We start from the raw sequence: 22066 nt of genomic DNA on the forward strand, positions 1-22066 counted from the left end.
GTTTCTTCCCCTTTGAAGTCTGGATAAATTGTACCCAATACAATTACGACTTTTTCACAGGATCTCATAACCCAACAGGGCGAGCCAAAATGTTACGCACGCGCACGGCCACAAAACTCTCTTCACTGAGTCCGATTTCAAGGGTGGCGATTGGGATGCGGAGGAGTGTTTCTAGTATCCGTTTACCGGCGGCTGGACGGGGGCGAGGTCAGGTGGTTACCGTTCTTTTTCGTCACCGAGTTAAGCTTATATATAAAAAACAGGTTGAACTTGAACGGTTTACGAGACATACCTTGCCAACTAGCCAGTTCCTCCCCTCAAAGCCCCGGTTCTACACCACCGAAGCCGAAACTTCAAAAGAAGGAAAGCCGGATGTATCCCAAGAAGAATATCCAACGAACGTATCCGAAGAAAGTCCAAACGTACCTAATGAACAAAAACCAAACGTCCCAGCTGAACGCGACCTCCTCGAAGCATTCGAAAAGATGTCATTCAACCCCACTATATGGTTACGCCTCCCCGACAACAACGACCGTTTCAAAATTGCGTACCTCTACCTCTTACAGGTGATCATGTACCTAGGCAGACCACAGGCTTCGGAGGAGGCTGCAGCGCAGTACCTTTCTGTACGTCCTTTTCCCTTTCCCTTTCCCTTTCCCTCCCTTCCTTCCCCATTCCTCCCTCACCTCTTGTGGAACATAAAACTAACGGGCGACAAAACAAAAAAAAACAGGCATTTGACTCCCTCCCCGCTCCACCAAATACCCCAATCGGGCGCGCACGAACATGTACATCAATATGCACAAGCGCCATCATCCACGTCCTCTCCTCAACGCCGCCCTCATCCCCCTTACGCACGGAGCATCCGCAGATTTTTGAGATAGTAGGTGCGTTGGAGCCGCTTAGGGATCGGTTTTTGGTTGAGAAGGTGGGGCCTGTGGGGAATGAGGGCAACAAGACGAAGGGGTGGGAGGTGGGGCTTGAGGAGGTGCAGGATTGGAAGGAGTTTTGGGGGCGGGCTATGCCGGTTTTGATGGAGCTTGGGATCAGGTTGGATGATGCTGGCTTTGGGATTCGGGAGGATGAGGTTGTTGGGGAGAAGGGGGAGGCTCCTGGAGAGACAAAGTCGTGATTGTAGTTGGGCGTGAATTATTACTATGTAGTGCAATATATTAATTATCACAGTTGAAGGCGCCGCTTGCCAGAACCCTCAAAGAACAATTTCCGGTTTCATAACCACGACTCGACCCCATCGCCTATCCCCCCTATGCATAAACTCCCAACACGCCTTCCCCGGCTCAACACCAAGTATATCCTGCACCCCCTTAATATCCAACTCACAAAACTCCCTCAAACTCCCCACCTTGCCCATAACATACTTCACATTCTTCGCACTAATCCCCGGCAAACACCTCAACACCTCCTCAGCAGCCCCATTCACACCCGCTCCTGCCTCCGGGTCATCATCCGTGCCCATGGCGATGGCTTTGGTAGGATCCGGTTCTGGGTTGTTCAGTTTGAGGTCATTGAAGATCTCGGAAGTGGCGAAGGGGGATGAGGACCAGATTATCCGGAGGCGAGGGAATGTTAGAGTCAGGAGAACGATTTTGGATTGGATGGTTGCACCGGAGTAGGGTGATTCCGGACCATTACCACTTGGACCCTTTTTAGGAGGGTATTTGTGGGAGGGTTTAGCGTAGGATTTCATATCCGTGACCGTCTTGTTTACAAGAGTCAGTAAAATCAAGAGTGTGTTATGAGATGGGCCTTACGTCAAGTGTGAATGCTTTATCTTCCTCGAATTCGATGAGAAGGATTGGGTGTTTGTAGTGGACGGACATAAGCTCGCACTGCGTATACCTTAGGAAGGGAACAGGATTCAACAGAAGAAGCTGGCATGAAGAAGAACGTACAGTCGCCCGCTGTTGAAACTTGAAATGAGATCCGACAGACTTTTGCGCTCAACACAGATTTCAGGGGTTAGGATGTAGTCCCCGATAGTCAACGTCGCAGGGATCACGAGGAGGCTGGACGCATGGAGGAGGGATGGGAGTGTTGACCTGAACTCTCTCATGTCGACGATGACCTAGAATGTGACTTTAGAATAGGTTTGACTGACGAGGAAGAGAACGCTCACCCTAGACGGTTCCTTGTTCAACGTCCGCCGCCCGCCAGCCACTCGGGAACTGATGGTCTTGAGAATCTCTTCATTGGCGCCCTCTCGTCTCTCTTCGAGCAAGGGCATCAGCATGGTCTAGGGAACCGAAGTCAATTCAATGGATGAGCCAATGACGGGGTAGAGCGCACCCCTCTCTCCTTGATCAGCCTCTCAAACGACTCCTTCTCCCGCCGGATACCTGCAAGATACTTGTGCTCTTCACAAGAGTTTTCGTATATCATATGATATACTCGAACACCAAGACCAGGGCTCGAACTTCGATATACCTACGGGTGTGTCTGATTAGCGGAAGAATCCTCCAAGCCATAGGGAAGGAAAGAGGAAGAACTGACCTCGATACGGCGTATAAACTCCATATTAGGCTCGAACATCACAATGAACTTCGGCTCAATCTCAGCAAGCATACGATCGTCGCTGTCGTCAGAATACGCTCGTATTAAGACCGTCTCCTCTGGTGGCAACAAGCCATAATGGACGTCAAACTCGTCTTCCAACGCGCCAGACCCGAAATCCAACAATTGCATATCACACAACTCGATAGGCCCTTCGCCCACGTCGGCCTGCGCGGCCCAACTGGAGCACACATCAGTAGCGGAAAAAACGGCGGAAATACAGGCTGGCAGGACTCACAACTCGGAAAAGTCATCCCTTGCTTTGACTCGGTCAGGCCCCAGATCAACTGAGGCCGTCTTAGTTTCTCGAGAGCCCGAAGACGAAGTAGGTCCGCCTCCTCTAATCCTACGCCGACTCTGATTCCTCTCAGCCTTCTCCTTATCTTTCTTCTTCAAACCCTCGCTAATATCGTCGTTCTGGCCGTAGAGTCCATCTAGACCGTCCCCGGCTCGCCGGCTTGTATCAGGCATAGCAAAATGTGTCTTGCCTTCTTGCTTTCTAGCCAAAAGCTGGGATTTCCACCAGAGATAGACACGGAGCTTTTGCATCATCATCTTTCGGCCTTTTGTGCCACTGGGCGCGTCATGGTTCATGGTGGAGAGGAATTCGGTTAGGAGGCTACATGTTTTGGTGGATGAGGCCATTATGAGGATGGTGTTTGAGCCTGTTACGTGTCATGCTAAGCAAGCGGCCGATGAACAGTGAAAGATGTAGACAGACCAAGAGTTGGTGGTTTCCTCGTGATCGTTTGTTGCCTAATAATCTCTTCTTCTACTTCAAGAATAACATCTGAGAGTAGATTCCACTTTGGCAGCTCTTCGAGAACGGGATCCATGCCGTCAGGCACCCAGGTTGGTTTGTGTTCCTTTTCTTTGCTTTTACCACCCACGCGGCCTTCAGCTTCGTCCAAGGCATCCCATGCGTCTTCATCGTCAACGAGGTCAATCACCCGAGGGACGACACGTTTGGACGTCGAGCTTATGGTATAACACCGGCGCTCGGCTACTCCGAAGATAATGTTGGCTGCATCGGTCAACATCCACGGCGATTGGTGTTGCTTGGTTCCTCCTGTTGGTGTGGTAGTATTTGAGGCTATCAAGGTTTCGAGGTACGCGTGAAATTGGAGGGAGTCGTAGGTTAATAGGTAGCTATGTCGAAATGTTAGGTAAGGATAAAAGAGGGTAAGAGGCATACTATAAGAGTCTCCGCAGCGTTGCGAGGTCATTGACGAGTTGCTTAGTTTTAGGTCCGACCTTGTGCCAGACCACATCGAGCTGACGCCTTACGATGATGTCAAAAGAGCGGAAATAGGCGTTTTCAACGCTGAAGTCGTCGAGGTCAAGCTGTGTTGGCCAGTGAGATTAGAAGATGAGGTGAATGTGAAACGAACCGTGGTGTTTGAGCGCTTCAGTTCTGACAACGTTGTGTTCATGCATTGGATAATTGCGTGATGAATGTTAGCCATCGGCTCAGTGAGGGGCTGTGAGAGTTCAACAACATCCGCCCGTCTACGTTCAAGGGATTTCTTAATGTCTTCATGAAACCTTGGGTAAATGCGAACTGTTCGGAGTTGAAGTTCCTTCATGATGTTCTTTAAAGGAGACAGCCCGCTCGTAATATGCTCCGGTTGGTCCGTGAAGGCCTTTACGAAGCCCATTTTATTCTTTTCGCGATAAAGTCGAACAATGAAAGCCTCTAAGACGAGCGGAGTTACTCTACGAGCGGTCAGTCTCAAATTCACGGCAAAGAACGTAAAAACTCACTGTTCAGCATGCATTATGAGCATGCCAGTTATGAGTTCGATAGGTATATCCGACTGTAACATGTCAACAACCAAGATGCGAGAAGTGACAGAGATAAGTCCGCCACTCTTGTAAAGATTCTTCCTGACTGGGCGCGTCAACGTTGAGCTCTGACAGGACAATAAAACCTTACCGTTCTTTGCTTGCAGTCTCATATCCGACTACCCGTAAACCTGGTCTGCGACACCCCATTATCCCGAGCTCCTCTCCGATGCCAGATTCCTCTTCTGGGGTTGCGTTGACAAGTAACACAAGGTTCTGCGGAGAATCATATATTTGCATGAGGGTGCAGATAATCCTGCGAAGCCCTAGCCCCCTGGCCAAGATTAATAGTTCGCTGGTAGCAGGGTCATGGATGTTCTCGAGAATCCCCTTGTGATATGGTAGGAGTAAAGACATCCCTTCAGCGTGATGGCGACCTTCAAGGACTTTCTTTGTTGAAATTTTGGTGAATTCGGCTAGTGCTCAAGCTCAAGGTTGTTGAAACGATCATTTATTGCAGAGGTATCATGGAGGTGGAAAGGCAGAAGAATATATTTTGTGATGTTTGCGCACCGACTGAATCTATCGATTCTTGACCACGATGGGCAAGCTCAACATCGCCCACCACAAGTCGTACCATCCATATCGACGGGATAACATTGAGAAGGTTCGAAGAGATGAAGAGGAGGCGCAGCTCAAAGAGGCCAAGGAAGAAGGGAGAATGTCGTTGGCAGTGAGTACTTTGCTTCCCATTTGCACAAAAACTAAGGCTAAGACTAGGATTCTGAAGCACGAATCCAACTGCTACGTGAGCGCGCCGCATCGGACAAGCCTGCAAAGAAGAAGCAGAGGGGCGACGACGACATGAAAGCCATCACAGCTGGGAGTTCAATGCAACCTGCGGCCTTGCCGACTACGAAAGGACATATCAACTTTTTCGAGGACCTTGAGCATGTATGCTCTCTATGCAACTCCACACATATCTCTTGAATACTAAAAAAATCGTATAGAATGCAATCGCTGCTGCTATCAAAGCCACGAAGAAAGCGACTCCAGCAGAGACTGAGAAAGGCGTCGCACTGGCTCCGTCAGCTAAGGACCTCAAACCTTGGTATTCTGCAAGCAACTCCGACAAGACCGAAGAAGTAGAGGACGAGCGAAGGTTCGATCTGAACCACGCCACACCTACACTCTGTGCCAACTGACTCACTCAAACAGAAAACGAGATGAATTTCGAAAATCTGCGCACGACCCTCTAACATCCATCACCAAACAACTTGCCTCCCGCCCCCCAAGCTCATCTTCCTCCTATCATTCACGGCCTGCGCTACCAAGCCACGCTCCCTCTGCACCTCCAGAGGTTCAGGCCCGACTGAGTCGTGAGATGTCGGAGCGGGAACGCGCCCAAGAACTTATCCGGAGGAAGAGGCGCGAGATGCAGGGGGGTGAAACGCCTAGCGCCGTACATGGTGGATCTGGCAGTGCTTATGGGGATGTTTTCAACAGGAAGGAGGTCGAAGAAGCCCACCGAGAAAGGGACAGGGGCAGTCGACGGCGGTACGATGATGACCGACGGCGCCATGGTGAAGGGAGTCGGCAGTGGGCTTGGTGATATTGTGATGTCGTGGTGTAAGCGCCGTTTTACTGCTGCCTGATAATAGGACTCATTTGGTATAACTCGGTTCCTGGATCCAGATCGTCGACTTGTATTTTGTCTTGTAATATATGAACACTGGTAAACGATGCAGCAAGGGCGGCCGGTTCATCGCATGGAATTGTAGCAGCAAGGCTGCAGCGTTGGTCCCAACGCTTGACCATTGCGCGTTGTGAAATTCGCTACCCCTCATGACATAACCCAAATCTGCCTCTATTTCTCATATGCATCATCGAAGGAGTGTACAAACCAAAGATGTCCATAGATGATCTTGAACATGTGGCTTTGTCGCGCTATCATCTTGCGGAGTGTTTGCGGAGGAGCGACGGGCGTCGGCTTACACCGTTTCAGACAAGCGTTCAAGTGGTGGCCTTTTCTCGTACCTGGAGGCCGATTGCTTGTGACATCAATATTCGATAACCTTTACCTTTGATCTCGAAGCGACCGCCGGTTCACCCATGGAGCCGTTCCCCGTGGCAAAATCATCTACGGAAGTCCCAGCTCGCCTGTGGTGCATCGGTCCAACACCTGACTGGAATGGGATCTCTGTATTTGACCGCAAGGGGCCTCTCCAACAACCTGATGTATGTACCATTCAAAGTTGTTAGCTACCTTACTAACCTCGACCTTTAGTTCCCAGACTCAAATAGTGTTTGATACTATCATGGGAGCGAAGTAGTAGCAGGGCTGATTATTGACCGCACTCACACTTTGGAAATGCACTCTGAATATGGGCGTCACCTGGGCCACCAACTCAAGCCTATGCTCTGTAAGTGATCATGTTTGATTTTCAACGTCAACTTGAAAAATTCAATCTACCGTTCGCGACATTAGATGTGCTTTACGGAAGAAAACATAGTAATCTTTCATGAGCGGAAGTTTACCCTCTGGACAATACCAACCCTTCACACTCTCCCAGGCGACACACCCTCCACTCCTCTATTCCTCGGTTATAAGTTGGGTAAACATACTCAAATCAAGGCGAAGATCGTTTGATCACCGTTCCTTCACCTTGGCTTCACAAGGGAGCACGGACTTTCAACGCATGTAACACAGGATCAACAATTTCTTATTATGCGACTGGGCCCACCGATCCCTCCTTCGGTCCTCTACGCGCTGAAGGATTACATTTTTGCACATCAATGATGGATGGCTCATCCAAGCATGGACGACGGACCAACGACGGACATGAGCTGGTCGTTGATCTGATTTCAGTGCCCACTCAAACATGCCCCGACACTCCGTTTGCAACCCTCTCCACCTGCAACCGCTGTATTTCGATTTCAGTCCTACAATAGGTTGTCTTATGGTTGAAATTGTAGTAGTGCCCAAGTTGATTCGGAGATTCGAGCCTTGGACTTGCTCGTTCCGCGCTCCTTCCTGTGAGGATCTTTCTGGAGATGTACTATCCTAACCCGGGCTGGCTTGTTTTGTGAGTGGAGAGGCACTATCGTTGGTACTGTTTTCTTTCAGCCATATATATGACCCATTGCATCCATGCTTACGTTGTTCCCATCATGGCCTGTGATGTTGATTCGTTCAATGCATCAACGTGAAATAACCTCTTACTGGTCGACAATAATGCTGATGTCAACATGATGTGTATCCGGCTTTTAACCACCTGGTCTAAAAGGGTCATTGATCGACACACATGTTCAATGGTGGGCCATATCACCAGTAAGCTCTATAAGAAGGACCATTCTTGCGGAATCTTCTTCGACGATATTCCATATTCCCCGTCTCCTTTACAAGATCATAAGATGCCCATGTATACCAGACGCTTATCCTTATTGATATTCAGGCACAGTCTGTCCAATTCATTGGCGGGGGAGGGGCGGCGATGCATCAGGAAAGCGGTTTCTCCACGTCATACATTTGACAAATCCACCTGCTTGGGTAGAAGGGCATGTTCAAGAACCGACCTCGGCATCTGAATTGAAGCACCACCGTCACCTAGCAAAGGAGGATGCCTAAGTCTGGATTCGGCTGATAATTTGTTCGAAGACTCACGAGAAAGACCGGGGAGGAATGAAGTCCATAATCCGCACTTCATTATCACCACCAGTATCCGAACCCTTGACGTGGACGATGAGTCGTCCTGTCACTGGACAAAATTCATAGCCAAACTCAAGTCCTTCTATGTTCCGCGGGTCTTTCCAAATATTAGAGGTGGCAGAGGAGTATGTGGGATTGGCTGGACTAGGCTTCGTCATAATATCAACGGAGATATGATTCGACGTTTTCCACGTTTGGAGGAACCCATCTCCCGTTACATGGAGCGGACTGAGGTACGATGCACCCAGGCCCAAGGAGTTTGAAAGTTGCATAGAGCCGGAACGCACGGGAAGAATGTCTGGCAGGTCGGGATCCTGGTTAGCATAGATAGACTTGACTCTGTAGAGAGCCATGGCGGGAGTTTCATCATGATAAATGCCAAATTGGTTTCGAGCATGTTCTGGGACCCAACTGTTGGGTAAACCTAAACTCGGCCCTCCTTCTTGTTCAACTGCATACGCAAAAACCCACTTGGATTCCTGTGTGATAACCGGGGCATACCCATCGGCCAACGGTTGTAGTTCTGGTATTGTCCACAAGGAAAAGTGGTACTCATGGAACGTAATCACAGTATCACCAAGAACCCACAACTGCAAGGCAGGAGATGAGATAAGCCGGTCAAGCTGGGCAACATACTTACATCATAAACGCTATCAACATCCCAGCTGACACCAAGCTCTCGTTTTGTATACCTCCAGATTATGAGCGTTGATGGCTGCACTGTAGTACCAATAAAATAATCTTTGGAAATATCGGTCCGTTTGAGGGGCCCGCGAGCAGATAAGGTGCCTAGTTGGCTGAAGTTTGGAGCCTCAGAGATCGGGTAAATCTCATAACAAGATACCTGAGCATGGCTATCAAATACATTAGGGAGGGATATCAGGACGCAAATTGGACACGATGGCATACCCATTAACCAGCCGACTCTTCATAAAGATATATAAACCACTTGAATCTGGTGTACATCCAACATTGGCGACACTGCTACTGGAGGTCGCAGAAGAACCCGCCAAGGTGGCAATGGGAAATATCTTCATATGTGTTCCGGCATTGTAGCCAATATCCCAAAGGGAAAGACCCCCGTTGTTGGTCGAGGTGAGCAGAAATCTACCGCCAGGTACGAGACGGGCTCCATCAATTGAAACTGGCTCAGCTCCCCGCGACGTACGAGGTGTGAAGACTCGGATGAGGAAGGGTTTCATTACGTCGGCCTTGCCGATAAGAGCCCATAATCGACGAGGAGACAGGGCCGCGTGTTCCAGGTCGTCGAGCGACATCTCCTGCAGCGGGAAACTCGGTAAAAATGCACCCTGTGCGACACTGACATTCCGAACGGCATTCATCCACACAGTCCGCGATCGAGTCGCGTCCCAAAGGTGTTTACATGTCTGGGTGAAGAGTTTTAGGATGTAACCAATAACTTCAGTACGTTACACCGGCACTCACTGACCGTAAGGCAAGAATGTCAACTGGGTCTAAGAACAGTTGGATGTGAATTAGAAGGTCCAGTGAGCCCTTTAAAAGGAGTTTTCCAACACCGGTCAAGGTCAAGGACTCGCTAGAAAGATCCAGGCCGACGTCCATGTCGACGTGATGTCGACAGTGAGAAGTGAACGAGTTGTGAACGAGACCTCATTAGGAGTCGAGAATGTAGGCGAATCACGTGGTTAGCGAGATTGTCTTCACGCACAGTAGAGCAAGTGGAGAGTGGGTTTAGGTTGGGTTTAGGTGCCGCAGTCAGGTAATTATGTGTCTGTCTTTATAAATACTCTGATTTACAAAAGCGAGCGAGCAAGCTGCCGGCAACTTTCCGTATGGGTCAGGCATTTGGGCATAGAGGTGAACGAAAGTCATAAATGTAAACTTCACTACCATAACTGGAGAGCAGACAAAGTCGAGCGGAACATGGACAGAGGGATATTTTAAGTGTCTCCTCCATAAATCCTGTCTGTTCCTTGATGATCAGTGGCATCTGGCGCCCCGGATAGATACTGTCATGAGAGGACAATCTAGATGTATAGGTCTTGACCACGGAGTCCTCGCTCCAACACATAATCAACTGGTCGTGACACATGCGATAGGACTCAACGACGTCGTCAATATCCGTTTTGTGCCGGTCACAAGCTCAAAGCCCGCTGTCTTTTTGATAGTTCCCGCAGTCATGTCCATGTTGAAAATCACCCGATAGCGCGAAATCTCAAAGCCGAGTTCGCTGGGAGTAACAATGTCGTAACACCAAGGCTCCGCATACCAATCCCCAGGCCTTTGTATCACAGATTCATAGTCAAGGGGTGGCATCCATTCAGGGTAATCGATCCGGAAGAGTGGGTTGAGGATGGGGATGTCGGCATGTGGTAGGGTGGTATGTTCGCGATCATGAGGCAGAAGAGGTGGTATGTTCCATACCGATACGCCTGCATTACCAAGTAAGATGATTGCGTCCCCAGCAATGATAATCTGGAATCCAGCGAAGCCTGAGAGGTGCGTGGCATATATTGAAAAAAAACGCACTTTACGGAGGTGGGTGTCCGGGACGCGCCACATTGCTGACGTCTCGGCCACAAAATCCCAGACCTTCAAGACATCGCCGAATTTGAATACTATTCGGTTGAGATTTATCGAGTATAGGTGAGTGCCCGAGTTCATCGGCTGTACAAGCAACCAGTCGGAGAGCAACACAAATTGAGGGTGGTCGTGGTGGGGGTATATTTCGTATACTTGGAACCTGTAATCCCAACTGAATAGATTTGAACTGGGCGACACGACTGAAATTACAAGAAAACACCACCAACGTTGGCACATCAGCGAAAGTTGCCAGGTCATGCTCGTCTTCGATGGTTTCGGATGCTAGAACAAAAATTCGAAGAGCTAAGCCATCTGGGCTGGGGTGAACAAGAAAACGGCCTCCATATTGGATTTCTACAGATGCAAGAACTTGAGTTTTGTGATCCAGTAGAATGTCCGGGGTATTTCCAAGGTCATAGAGGCTCAGCCGTCGTCGTGAAAAAGTATCAAGTATCGACCCCCAGGAACAAGGAATGAGCCATAAAAACGTGGCTGCGTGGTCTGCAAAGCATACGTTTGGTACTGTGGACCCATCGACCATCTGGCACCAATTTACAAGCCGAGCCGATGGATGGCCACAAGGAGGGGATGACAGCAGCATGCTCTAATTCCGTCAACGACATTTGTAACAAAGGAAAAGAAGGCGCAAAGACAGAATTCGCGACACAGACGCTTTGGAGGGCGTTCACCCAAACGTGGCGCTGCAAAGTGGCCTGATGCAAGGTTTTACATGTCTACGGCACGGTCAAAAGATCAGCATATCAAATATCAAATTTCACAGCCGAAGGAGAAAAATAGCCCTTACTTTTCTCAGAGCGATGATATCGAGGGGATTCAAGAAAGTGAAAAGGTGTATGAATAAGTCCAGCGAGAGCGATAACAATAGAATTTCAGGAGAGCCACGACTTGTATTGAGACGATTGCACAGGGCATCCCGCGATGCACCATCCATCGTTGGCGGTTGGTCGTCGTCAACAAACACTTTGAGGTGAGTACTTGTTTGGTTGAAGCACGTGATTATACGATTCCTCCCTCGCCGAACTTGCACGCTCTGGAAATTGCAAGGCCACTTAGGCTTATTATTCGATACTCATCGAAACTGGATAACCTATACTACATCTATCGCTTTTCCCGTAGGCATCGGCAAGATTTAAGCTGTCCTCATCTCGGAGTCTGACGCTCGATCTCCTCAACTACACTGTTCAACACCGCAAGAAAATTGCAGGATGCATTGAAGGTGGTTTCTCTGAACAGTACTTTAAACAGTGTTGCTTCAGCTTGGCTTCAACGATTGGATCAAGGGTCACAGTCACGTAAAAATGTTAGGAAACTGATGCCGCGTTCGAGAAAGACATGGGAGGGATAAAGTCTACAATCTGGATCTCAGGACCACTCGCTGAGCTCAAGACACGGACGACGAGTCGTCCCGCCATTGGACAAAAATCATGTTGTACAGCCCTCCCTGATCCCATCCAAATGGAAGTTTTAGCGTAGGAGTAAGTGGGATTATTTGGGCTAGGTTTCGAAAGGATGCCAAAGGTGATCCTTCCCCATGTTGACCATGTTTGAAGGAATCCATCTTCTGTTATGTGGAATGGCCGTAGATCGGCCATGTCACGGCAAAAAGGATTTTGGGAAGATAGGACGGAGCCGGAATGTATGGGGAGGATATTTGGCAGACCGAGCTCCTGCAAAGCATCAATAGATTTGACTTCGTAGTGTGCCATGATTGTATTTTTATCATGATAGACGCCAAACTGCTTCTGAGCAGATTCTGGGAGCCAGCATGAGGGCAGAGCTACCTTTAGCCAACCTCCATCTACAGAGAGGTATGCCAGACGAAGCTTCGGTTCAAACGACTCGGAGTCAATCAACGTCGCTTCGCCGTTGATCAACGGTGTCAGGTCAGGTATGGTCCACAAGCAAAAAAATTCAGTATGGAATGTGATCAGATTGCCATCGCAAATGAACATCTACAGGCAATGGAATGAGAATTTGCACTCGGAATCGGACGGATAACGGAAGTACCCCATAAAAGTCACCTCGATCATCATCTTGACAAAAAATCCAACAGACACCAAGCCCTTGCGCCGTGTACTTCCAGACTGTGAAGACTGAATCTCGATTTTGATAACAAACCAAAGAATCTTTGGAACTGGTTGTCTGGTTCACATTATAAATGCTCAAGGTGCCTAGTCGGCTGAAATGTGGGTCCTCGGAAGCCGGGTATATCTCATAGCATGCCATCCTTTTGGAGAAATCAATTTTGGTCGACGTTGATGCGAAATACTTAGAAGCAATGGCTTACATGTCATCCCGATAACCTGAGAGGACACCACTCTGCTCACTTGTGAAGAGGTATAGAGAGTCTGAGTTTGATGCGGGTCTAGTATGGTCAACGCGGCGGTTGCGCCATCTTTCAGAGCCTCCCAAAGTGGCAACAGGGAATGTTTTCATATTTCCTCCAGCATTGTAGCCTATATCCCAAAGGTGGAGCTCACCCTTCCGGTTTGAGGTGAAGAGGAATCTACCACCAGGCACGAGGTTGACTGTAAGTATCGAGTTCGGCTCAAGGTCAGCACAATGCAGTTGGGGAGTAAACAGGCGAGTGAGGAAGGGCGTGTTTTTTTCGGCCTTCTGAACAAGATCCCGTAATCGACGAGGGGAGAGAGCTGCATGTTCCAGTCCATCAAGCGACATCTGTTCCACCGGAAAACTGGGCAAAAACACGCCCTGTGCGATGCTGACGTTCCGAACGGCATTCATCCACACAGTACGCGACCTAGTGGCGCCAGAAAGGTGTTTACATGTCTAAAAAAACAACACTTAGGGCACAACCTTTTCACGAAGTGAGTCGTAGAGACAGACACTCACGAAGCGCAAGGCAAGGATGTCGACTGGATCCAAGAACAGTTGGATGTAAATGAGGAGCTCGAATGGGCCTTCAGAGAGGAGCTTTCCAACGCCAGTCAAGAACGGGGACTTTCCAGAAGAATTCATGTCAACGTCGAAAGATGCCCTTTGAAACAACGAGTCAACAACGAGTGACACAGGAATACTTGCGAGACACGTCAAGCACGTGATATGACATATCAGACGCGTCAAATTCTTGACGCGTCGGTTTGCTAATATCCAACTACTGTACTAATACGACCATGACTTCGCATCACGCATCACAGAGGTCATCGAAGGAAGTGAAGTGAGGGTGATGTCACACATCACCCCGGTTTTCGAAGTCATTTTTTCCTATTCTAAAATGGCTGATTTTTCTGGCGCCTGCGGCGCCCATAGGCATGTAAACGACACGGTGTATATATTATCTACTTTCTAATGGGAGATGTCCCACCATCTGAGGTTTCCTTGCGTGTACAACCTGTTCTTGATTTTCTTACATTGGCCTCGGCCTTCCCGCTCCACGGCTGTGGTGGGGTCGAGTACTTGGCCTTCAACCTCTTCAATAAGAGTCTCTTCTGCTTCAGTTGCCGGTATGACTCCATCTTGTCCCATTGGCACGAAAGCCTGGTCTGGCTCGTTGAAAAGTTGGCATGAACGCCATCCTCAACAACCAATTGCAGAAGCGCCGAAGCCATCACACTCTTCGTCACGCATCACATCGGCTGTTGAAGCGGCGAAGAGATGGTGAAAATATGTCACGCCCTATGGGGCCCGAGGACTTGGTCGTATTAGTACAGTAATATCGAGATGAATTTGCGTCCCAAAAAAGCCAAAAATACGCCGCTTTATCCTCGGAGTCCGCCAATATTTGTCGCCGCCCCGAGCCTTCAATATTTCAATTGGTGCTCCTTCACCATTTTAAATTTCCTTCATATGTCATGATGTCGCGATACATCCCCCTTTGGCAGCAATATAACCATCCGCCACATGATGTTCGAATTTACGTCGTGTTTGACGCCATACTTAGGCAGTGAGTCGTATACAAAAGACGCCCCACCGTTCTCAGGCTGAGAACAACGTTCGTGATAAGGACGAGAATCGCATCATTACTGACGTCAGAGATCTGAGCGAATCTGAGGACTCGGCGATTGTTTCTGAGATAAGGAATTTCGATTGTACCAGTGAATACATTCATTGTTATTTTATGTGAATGTATGCGTCTAAAAACATCGTATGTACATGGGGTGCGCTGAGGGAAGGGGAGTTCTTGGAAAAATGAGCGTGATAGTTACGAAGCGTCTATGGGTTTGTACATTCTAGGAGGGATGCGATAACGAGGCCAGTGAAATGACATGAACCAGAAGGCGGGAAATGAAGAATCAGAAAGAATCATACGCATATACAAAGACTCTACTCCGCTTCCGAAGCGTGCCCATTTGGCCCGTTGATGCCGTTGGTAGTCGGTTTGGACGATTTGGATGATTTAGATGCCTGACCCTTCTGTGTCGCCTCCGCCGCTTCAGATGCCTGAGCCTTGCCACGAGCAAGCAAATCGGATACGCCCTTCCTGACGGCCTCGAGCAACGGCGTGACACTGTCGCGGACTTCCTTGCTGACGCGACTGACCTTCTCCTGAACGGGGAGGTCCTTCTGCTTGATGATGTTCGCCAGTTCATTCGCCGTTGATGTGAGGGATGTCGCGAGCTCGCTATACGTCTGTTGAATCTGAGGTTGGATGGCGTGGAGCTGGGAGGCGGAAGATTGGAGGGTGTTTTGGAAGCTCGAAGCGAATGAGGCGGTCGACGACTGCAGTTTCTGAAGTTCAGAAACCATGTTGTCGGACAGGGAATGGATACGGGACTGAGCGGATGAGATGGAAGAAGAGGCGAGAGTGGTGATGGACTGTGCGGTGTCGGTTGCCCGTTGACTGATGAGGATGTGAGTCTCAGACGACGAAAAAGAGATAATTGAAACATACGCGAGAACTGACTGCGCCTGAAGTTGTTTTATCTGCTCCGCAGAGTAGGTGTAGATGTTGTCCTTGACCGTCTGGGAAAGAGCGAGGGCTCGCTGGTACTGATACTTAGTATCGGGGTTCGATGGACCAGCCTCCGAAGAGTTTCCAAGTCGGTTTTCAAAGTAATCAACGATGGGAGCGAAGCGCTGAATACAAAACGCATTAAGGGCGCTGTAATCTCAAACTGGCGCAAATGACTCACCTGGTCCAGCCCCTGAGCGGCTTGCACTGCTGGGCTCCTGACCCGTTCGTCAACAACCTTGGTGACACCGTCGACGGTGCCGTTATAGTAGTCAGTCACGCTCTGGCGGCGCTCATGAACATAAGTGGCAACCTCCTCAGGCTTGGCAATGAAGGGGTAAGGGTAACGCGCTTCGACAGCGTCAACAGCCTTGTTGGCGAGTACGTCCGCACGTACGATGAGAGGCGCAAGGCGAACCTGAATGGGCTCGGTATACTTATATGCGGTGATAGAAAGCTCCTTCGCGGTGTTATAAGGAGTACGCGTGTAAGAGTTGGTCGTCAGGGCTTTGTTAATGGAGTCCAGCGAACCAGAGACGAGAGGGATAGAGCCGAAGCGTGTCAAGATGGTGATTTCTGGTGAATTGTTCTGGGTCTCTGTGGCGGTCGTGGACATTGTGAACGACGTTGGGCGGTGGTGGTGGTGATGGTGGTGGTGGTGCAAAAAGGGGAGCGAGCTGATAAGAACGTTTTCGCTCATTCACTTTTAATACCCCCCTGGACATGTTCAGTTTCGCATGTGATAATTGATAAAACACGTGATCTAGATCTTGGCCAAATCGGGCTCCCACTCAAAATTCTACATCTTGTACCTGATCGACACCATGATTGCGCCATCGTTTCGAATCCTTTTGCGTCGATAGCACCTCAATACACCTCCATTCTAAAGATATTCTTTTGATCTGTAGAAAGCGTCTTTGCCCAATGCCCAGTCACCCGAACCAGCCACTGACGATCCGACATGTGTTTTCCTCACCCGTCGCAGCTTTATGAATGCAACGAAATGAGTTCAGGGCTCGAGAAACAGATGTGATAATGTAAGATATTCCGTGAACAGTGCGTCATGCATGTACCTTGAATCCCATGTCTTTCAACTATTGTCTTACAATCAGGTGTACGTACCCGTTCACTGCACCTTACAACCAAACTCTGCATGGTCCAAGCTTCGGTCAAGAACACTCGAAGCACCTTCACTTATTCCTCATCAAACACGACTTGGAAACAAAGGCTCCACAAAGGTCAGCTGATCCCTCAACAACCATTTCCAACCCCTCTTTTATCTTCATGCACGGAAATCGCCGTCTCTCGCTCTTCTAAATGAATGAATTAGGACACATTTATCTCTTTGTGAAAGCTGCAAGAAAACAAATGGAAACCGCACGTTCGTTCCGCTCTTCCGCTGATTGTGACCGGCCCCGTCGTCTCATCCCAACCGCCCACAGCCGCACGGATCTACCGCAGCTAACAGCCTTCTTCGAACGCGTCCAAGATGCGCAAGCACGAGATATCGCAACGCCAAAGACCGTTCCAAATCACCAAATGCCCAAAATCAAATCTCGTTCATAATAGGGTATTATGGGACCCACCCTTGTCTCTGAACGTCGGACTCAATAACCATTCGCTCCAAACCTCGAGGACAAAATTTATCCCATTGACAAACACCCCATTATTCGCTATGTAGATCCATCTACATTTCTCGGCGGATTCCACGTCGACGTCATACAAGTTGAAATTCAAGCTTTACGGACTTGCAAGAAAATGTCGAGGCGTCGACCCTCGAATGACCGAGGTCAAGTGCTTTTTTCTCGACCGCCGTTTCGGACATAAGGGGATATGCAGACAACCTCAACAACCTCATGATAATTACTCTAGCCCGGCGGTAAGCGGATAGCCTTGGGACGGCTTGAGTGTTTCATTTTCAAAGGCACGCAGGCAAATCAAATCGCGGACTATGATTGAAAGTTGTAATCCGGGCCGGTATGTGCGTCTACTTCCTCGAATTGTCTGTTCAGCCACTATTTGATTATGAAAATGGTATCAGAGGGTATCTACATATACTATCAGAGCTCGGGTCGCGCAAAGATATCGTCGTCGTTAACTTTTAACGTCGATATCACAGGATACATGAACTCGGGCCGTTCGAGCAGCTTCGAGCAAGGGATCTGATGACGGCAATACGATAAACTAGCCGACCGGCAATGAACTTGAGCTTAAGCCAAGAGGACTCACGAAGGCGGTGAAGATACTTCGCAGCTCGCATTTCCGAGATACTTTCGAGTCTGAAGACGGAGGAGTGTGAGATGACTTTCATCAGGCTGTGAGGTACTTATCGTCATAGTTCGTATCAGGCTCTGCGTATCTGGGTCGGTCGGCAATCATAAAGCTGAATTTCGTCTCATCTCGTAGAACACCAGATAGCCTCAGCGCTTATCTAGCCGAAAAGCCCACAGGTAGAGTTCAAAGTGTTGGTTCTGTGGAGCCATAGCGCCTACATCCGTTCATAGAGTAAGAGACCCCAGTCAATGTCTATGTAAGCGTCACCAGGCGTCACCAAAAAGCGGGCAAGCAAGCAATTTCATCTGCTCATCGGAAGGTTCCTTCGAAGTTCGAAACATAGGGGTTTCTCTGATAGATCTTACCCTCGATGACAACGATGTCGTTGAGGCCTGAGGGTGGAGGTATGTATCGAGCGGCCTCATTTTCCTTGCGAAAGAAGGCGCTGTTCCAAGAAATGGAGCCCAAGAGGTGGAAAGTAAAGACGCGCAAACTTCCTGTCGAGGGGGTCGCCAGTCCAAGACTCATGCAAGGGTACTGAATCCGAACGCCGCCCTGCCAGTGGATGTCATCCAACAGAATTCCCGGTAAGATTGAAAAAGCGTAGTGAGCTCGCGGCGTAACGCCAATGAAAGGGAAGCCGCAGAGTTGACAGGACGTCGGATGCGACGGGTGCGAGTTGGATGTCTCTGGACGACTCTGACGTAGTCCGCCGCGTAGGGCCCGGGTTTGCAGGTTCGAGATATGGGCAAAGAGACTCGTCAGGCTGGTTAGCAGCTCAGAGGAGCCCGGCTTCATGTGGCGAAATCATCTTGAGGGCAAGGAGCTGGCACAGATGTTATTCAAGATTGTGAGGTCCACGAGGTGTGTAGCGGAGGTGACGGCAGCAAGACGGCCAGCACGTCGATGAGGAGCTCGAGAATTTCTGTGAACTTTGAAGGAAATGTACTCCAGCACGTGATCATTTTGTTGCCACACTCATAACTTTCATGAAAACCTCTAAGACTACACGACATCAAAATGTAATAAGAAAACGACACCTCAGGTGCCTCTGTCTAAACCCGGGAGCAGAAGTATGCGTATCGGCAAGAGATCGTGGCAGAAGATACACCGCCAACACTTGTCTCTTTCCACTCCATCACTACATGGCTCCCTCTCACATCCTCTCGCATCCAACCAGGTTTCGCAAAAACTCCACTCTCGGCAGACACATCCCCCAGACTAAGGAAAGTGTCACACCACGCAATCTCCTCGATAGACGACAGGCCGCAGATGCATCTCAGCCGTGCGCTGCCCCTTTGCGCACAAATCCAACACGGTCCTCTCCACCCCTTGGTCTTTCGTTCGTCTGAGCGTTCAACGTTCTTCCGAGAAGGCTGTTGAGACGAACCTGGAAACAAACGTTGGGTCTTCGTATTCACGGCCCCTTAATGCTTAAAGGGGAAGGGAATACGTCGAACAGGCTTGAGCTGCGTAATCGTATGGTGGCGTCAGGAGCTTCGCGAACATGGTGATCGACGTAAACCTGGCTCTCTCCAACGTCCACGCTCCCCAGTTGTCACTGCTACTCCTCGTCCCTAGTATCGATCTCAGTCTGGAGTTGCCATATCTGTCGTTCGACCACATTTCTCCTCATCCAGAGCGGCTGTTGTCTGTTTTCCACCACTTCGTCCCTCAATTCCTCCTTCTCCGCTCGAGAGCTTGCGGCTCAGCGGCGAGGTCCTCCTTGTCTTCATGGCCTAGCCGAACCTCCTCGTCCCGCTCCGCCTTCTCCTGCGCGAGAAGAGTATAGCATGCCTTCAGAGAACACAGCTCGGCCGCCAATGCCTCCTTATCCTAATCAAGAACACGGGCTCGCTCCCTGGGTTCTTCGACTCGTCAAGCAGTGGATCAGCCTCCTGCACTAATGAACCATTTCCTTCGTTCAGCTCTGCATCGCCCTTAAGCCTGTGTCAAATCCGTCCCTCACTCTCTGCCTATGACTTGGCTGCAGCTCGGCGGCCTACAATTCAATTTCTTGGTCGACTTGATTCTCCCTCCTACTCATCCATTAGCCCAGATCGGCGTCGTGTCGGAAATATTCGACGCTTTCCCGCGTCGTCATCCAGGCATGACAGTTTGGGGGGCGGCCGTTACAGGCTTTGGAGGGGATTTTGTTTCCCTTCAAGGGAGGGAGTGAGAGGATGGGGGGTTGGGGGACGATGAGCTCAGATGGAAAGAGCCGACTGAGGTGGACAGGTAAAAGAGGAGGAGGGAAGTGCAAAAGTGGCACATCGCTCGGTGCTGGGAGGGGTCCTCTTCTCCCTTGGCCCGCGAACCTGGTCCTCGCCAGGAACTCCGGAGAAGGAAAAAGAATTCGCAGCACGTCGGTTTACAGCCCTTTGACTGAGGGCGGTGGTGTTAGAGGGACAGGCAGCAGTTGTGATTACCCATAGGTTCCTTGGGTGGGTGAGGAGGTCGGGCGGTTTAAGATTTGGGTGGGGGGTGGTGGCGTTGTTGGATGCCCATCACATGGCCTTCAATATCTCACCTATACCCCTCCACCGACTCCGGCCTCGCGCACTGGAGGTTCTTCCATAGTAGTCTTCTATCGTTCCGCCTGCGACAGAACTACCCCACCACCACCTCTGCACACTCCTCTCCCCCACAATCGCGTTCCTGAAAGCCATAGAGGCGCCCCCATCCATTCAGGATGCCGAGTCGTATCGTATCGAAGTCGGCCAGCTGTTGCCTCTCTCGTCCTTTTCCCCTGTACATGGCGCCATCGCCCCTCGTCCGCACGATCGCTGAAGCGGTGTTGACGATCGGGAGCCAGGTCAGCGAGTACGAACTCAATGTGATCCTCTCCGCCCCTCAGGGCACTTCATTCTCCTTCTTTTCCAGGCGCCGATGTGAGCGAACAAATCAAATCTTCCCCTCCACGAGGAAGGTGTTCACCCTGACATTGGGGTTCGGGAGAGGCAACATCGAAGAGAAATCGGGTGAGCGGTTCGGGTACCATGATCGTTCAGCGCTTAGGAAGACTCGTCTGAACCTTCTCCACGATATCCGCTCGTGGATATTGAACCGTGACGAGACAAGATCCTCGATCCGTCGCTTTTACAATGCGCTGAAACGAGGAGGCATACATGGCATCTGAATGGCCGTCCCAATGATCGACCTAATCCAGAAAGACCGTGAAAGGGTCAATAAGGTAGTGGGGTTTTGCAGCAAGAATTGGTAGAGAGGAAGTTGAGATGGGGAGGTAGGAGACTTGTTGCCCCTGCTAAAAGTGGTTGGGGCACATAGGATTGCAGGAGCGTTAGTTTTTCATTGACGGTCGTTTTAGGAAAACTTGGGTGTGCGGGGAATACACTATACAGCCAACTGTGTAAACAGTCGATCGCTACCACCGGTTTAGAATAGGAACCCACTTGACGTTCTGACCAACTTGACGGCCAACGCAAGGACTTTAGGAAGCAGACATATCGGCACTTGAACACGACACGCTGAGCTACGGTGCAGCACCTCCATCCTGGAGCAGGTATGAACGTGTTCAAACGAAGGCGAACTCACTTACCTCGATATAGGGTCACACTAGGAGGGCAAAAACGAAGAAGAGCCTTCAAGAGGAGTTGGAAAAGCCCAGGCTTACACGTGCGTAAGGTACATAAAAATAGACCAAAACACACGTTCCCGGGGTCTCCTAGCATCAGGGCGCTCTCCTTTCCTTCCTTTCCCTCATCCCGAACCTCTCAACCCTCGACATCTCAACATGAGTTTTGCGGGCGCTCGTCAGTTTGTCGCTAGCGGCAACACATTCAATGAAGCTCAGACTGTGAGTGGAATGTTTATCCTCCATGCAAGCCGATGGCATTGAATGTCTTGCAGATCAACATCAATTATGGCGGCAGGGTGTCCGATGGGGTCATTCCCCTCATGCCAAATTCGAGCAATAGGTTCACAGGCCGCACACAAGTCATCACCAAACTCAAGAGGCATTTTTTCAACACAAATGACTCAGCTCAGATGCGAAAGTTCTTTCTGTTGTATGGAATGGGGGGTATTGGAAAGACTCAGATTTGCTTGAAGTTCATTGAGGAAATGTCTGGCTGGTGAGTGTCATGGCAGATCTGACCTTTATTTCTGAAATTTTAGTTGCTTTTAGTTTCTCTTCTGTTTTCTGGATTGATGCTTCCTCAGTTGGCACCATCACTCAGGGACTCAAGGGTATCTGTAATCTTCCTGCA

The 22066-nt window shown here is 49.7% G+C and overlaps 7 protein-coding genes across 7 annotated transcripts; 2 read left to right on the forward strand and 5 right to left on the reverse strand.

Annotated features, from left to right (window-relative positions):
- Window positions 1-1210: 1210 nt before the first annotated feature.
- On the reverse strand, window positions 1211-4773 carry LACBIDRAFT_306768 (uncharacterized protein; the record flags this gene model as incomplete). Its single annotated transcript, XM_001885569.1, has 12 exons — window positions 1211-1720; window positions 1773-1860; window positions 1914-2086; window positions 2138-2254; window positions 2308-2445; window positions 2512-2752; window positions 2810-3236; window positions 3293-3720; window positions 3767-3915; window positions 3963-4287; window positions 4336-4458; window positions 4508-4773. The coding sequence occupies 12 exons, from the start codon at window positions 4771-4773 to the stop codon at window positions 1211-1213; spliced, it is 2985 nt and encodes a 994-aa protein (XP_001885604.1).
- Window positions 4774-4957: 184 nt separating this feature from the next.
- Window positions 4958-5968, forward strand: LACBIDRAFT_306769 (uncharacterized protein; the record flags this gene model as incomplete). The annotated part of the gene is made up of 4 exons (XM_001885503.1): window positions 4958-5089; window positions 5137-5310; window positions 5367-5518; window positions 5575-5968. 4 exons carry the CDS (start codon window positions 4958-4960, stop codon window positions 5966-5968), a joined length of 852 nt encoding a protein of 283 aa, XP_001885538.1.
- A 2012-nt stretch (window positions 5969-7980) lies between these two features.
- LACBIDRAFT_331168 (uncharacterized protein) lies at window positions 7981-9649 on the reverse strand (the record flags this gene model as incomplete). Its single annotated transcript, XM_001885570.1, has 5 exons — window positions 7981-7996; window positions 8021-8655; window positions 8706-8919; window positions 8975-9453; window positions 9512-9649. The coding sequence occupies 5 exons, from the start codon at window positions 9647-9649 to the stop codon at window positions 7981-7983; spliced, it is 1482 nt and encodes a 493-aa protein (XP_001885605.1).
- A 471-nt stretch (window positions 9650-10120) lies between these two features.
- On the reverse strand, window positions 10121-10888 carry LACBIDRAFT_331169 (uncharacterized protein; the record flags this gene model as incomplete). Its single annotated transcript, XM_001885571.1, has 1 exon — window positions 10121-10888. One exon carries the CDS (start codon window positions 10886-10888, stop codon window positions 10121-10123), a length of 768 nt encoding a protein of 255 aa, XP_001885606.1.
- A 1715-nt stretch (window positions 10889-12603) lies between these two features.
- On the reverse strand, window positions 12604-14220 carry LACBIDRAFT_331170 (uncharacterized protein; the record flags this gene model as incomplete). Its single annotated transcript, XM_001885572.1, has 4 exons — window positions 12604-12793; window positions 12939-13441; window positions 13505-13774; window positions 14023-14220. 4 exons carry the CDS (start codon window positions 14218-14220, stop codon window positions 12604-12606), a joined length of 1161 nt encoding a protein of 386 aa, XP_001885607.1.
- A 461-nt stretch (window positions 14221-14681) lies between these two features.
- LACBIDRAFT_392408 (lipid droplet-associated perilipin protein) lies at window positions 14682-16179 on the reverse strand (the record flags this gene model as incomplete). Its single annotated transcript, XM_001885573.1, has 3 exons — window positions 14682-15452; window positions 15504-15688; window positions 15745-16179. The coding sequence occupies 3 exons, from the start codon at window positions 16177-16179 to the stop codon at window positions 14936-14938; spliced, it is 1137 nt and encodes a 378-aa protein (XP_001885608.1). The 3' UTR covers window positions 14682-14935.
- Window positions 16180-17419: 1240 nt separating this feature from the next.
- LACBIDRAFT_306774 (uncharacterized protein) lies at window positions 17420-17729 on the forward strand (the record flags this gene model as incomplete). Its single annotated transcript, XM_001885504.1, has 2 exons — window positions 17420-17442; window positions 17576-17729. The coding sequence occupies 2 exons, from the start codon at window positions 17420-17422 to the stop codon at window positions 17727-17729; spliced, it is 177 nt and encodes a 58-aa protein (XP_001885539.1).
- Window positions 17730-22066: the final 4337 nt, after the last annotated feature.

Source organism: Laccaria bicolor, genomic scaffold, assembly GCF_000143565.1.
Source record: "Laccaria bicolor S238N-H82 LACBIscaffold_32 genomic scaffold, whole genome shotgun sequence".
Lineage (NCBI taxonomy): Eukaryota > Fungi > Basidiomycota > Agaricomycetes > Agaricales > Hydnangiaceae > Laccaria > Laccaria bicolor.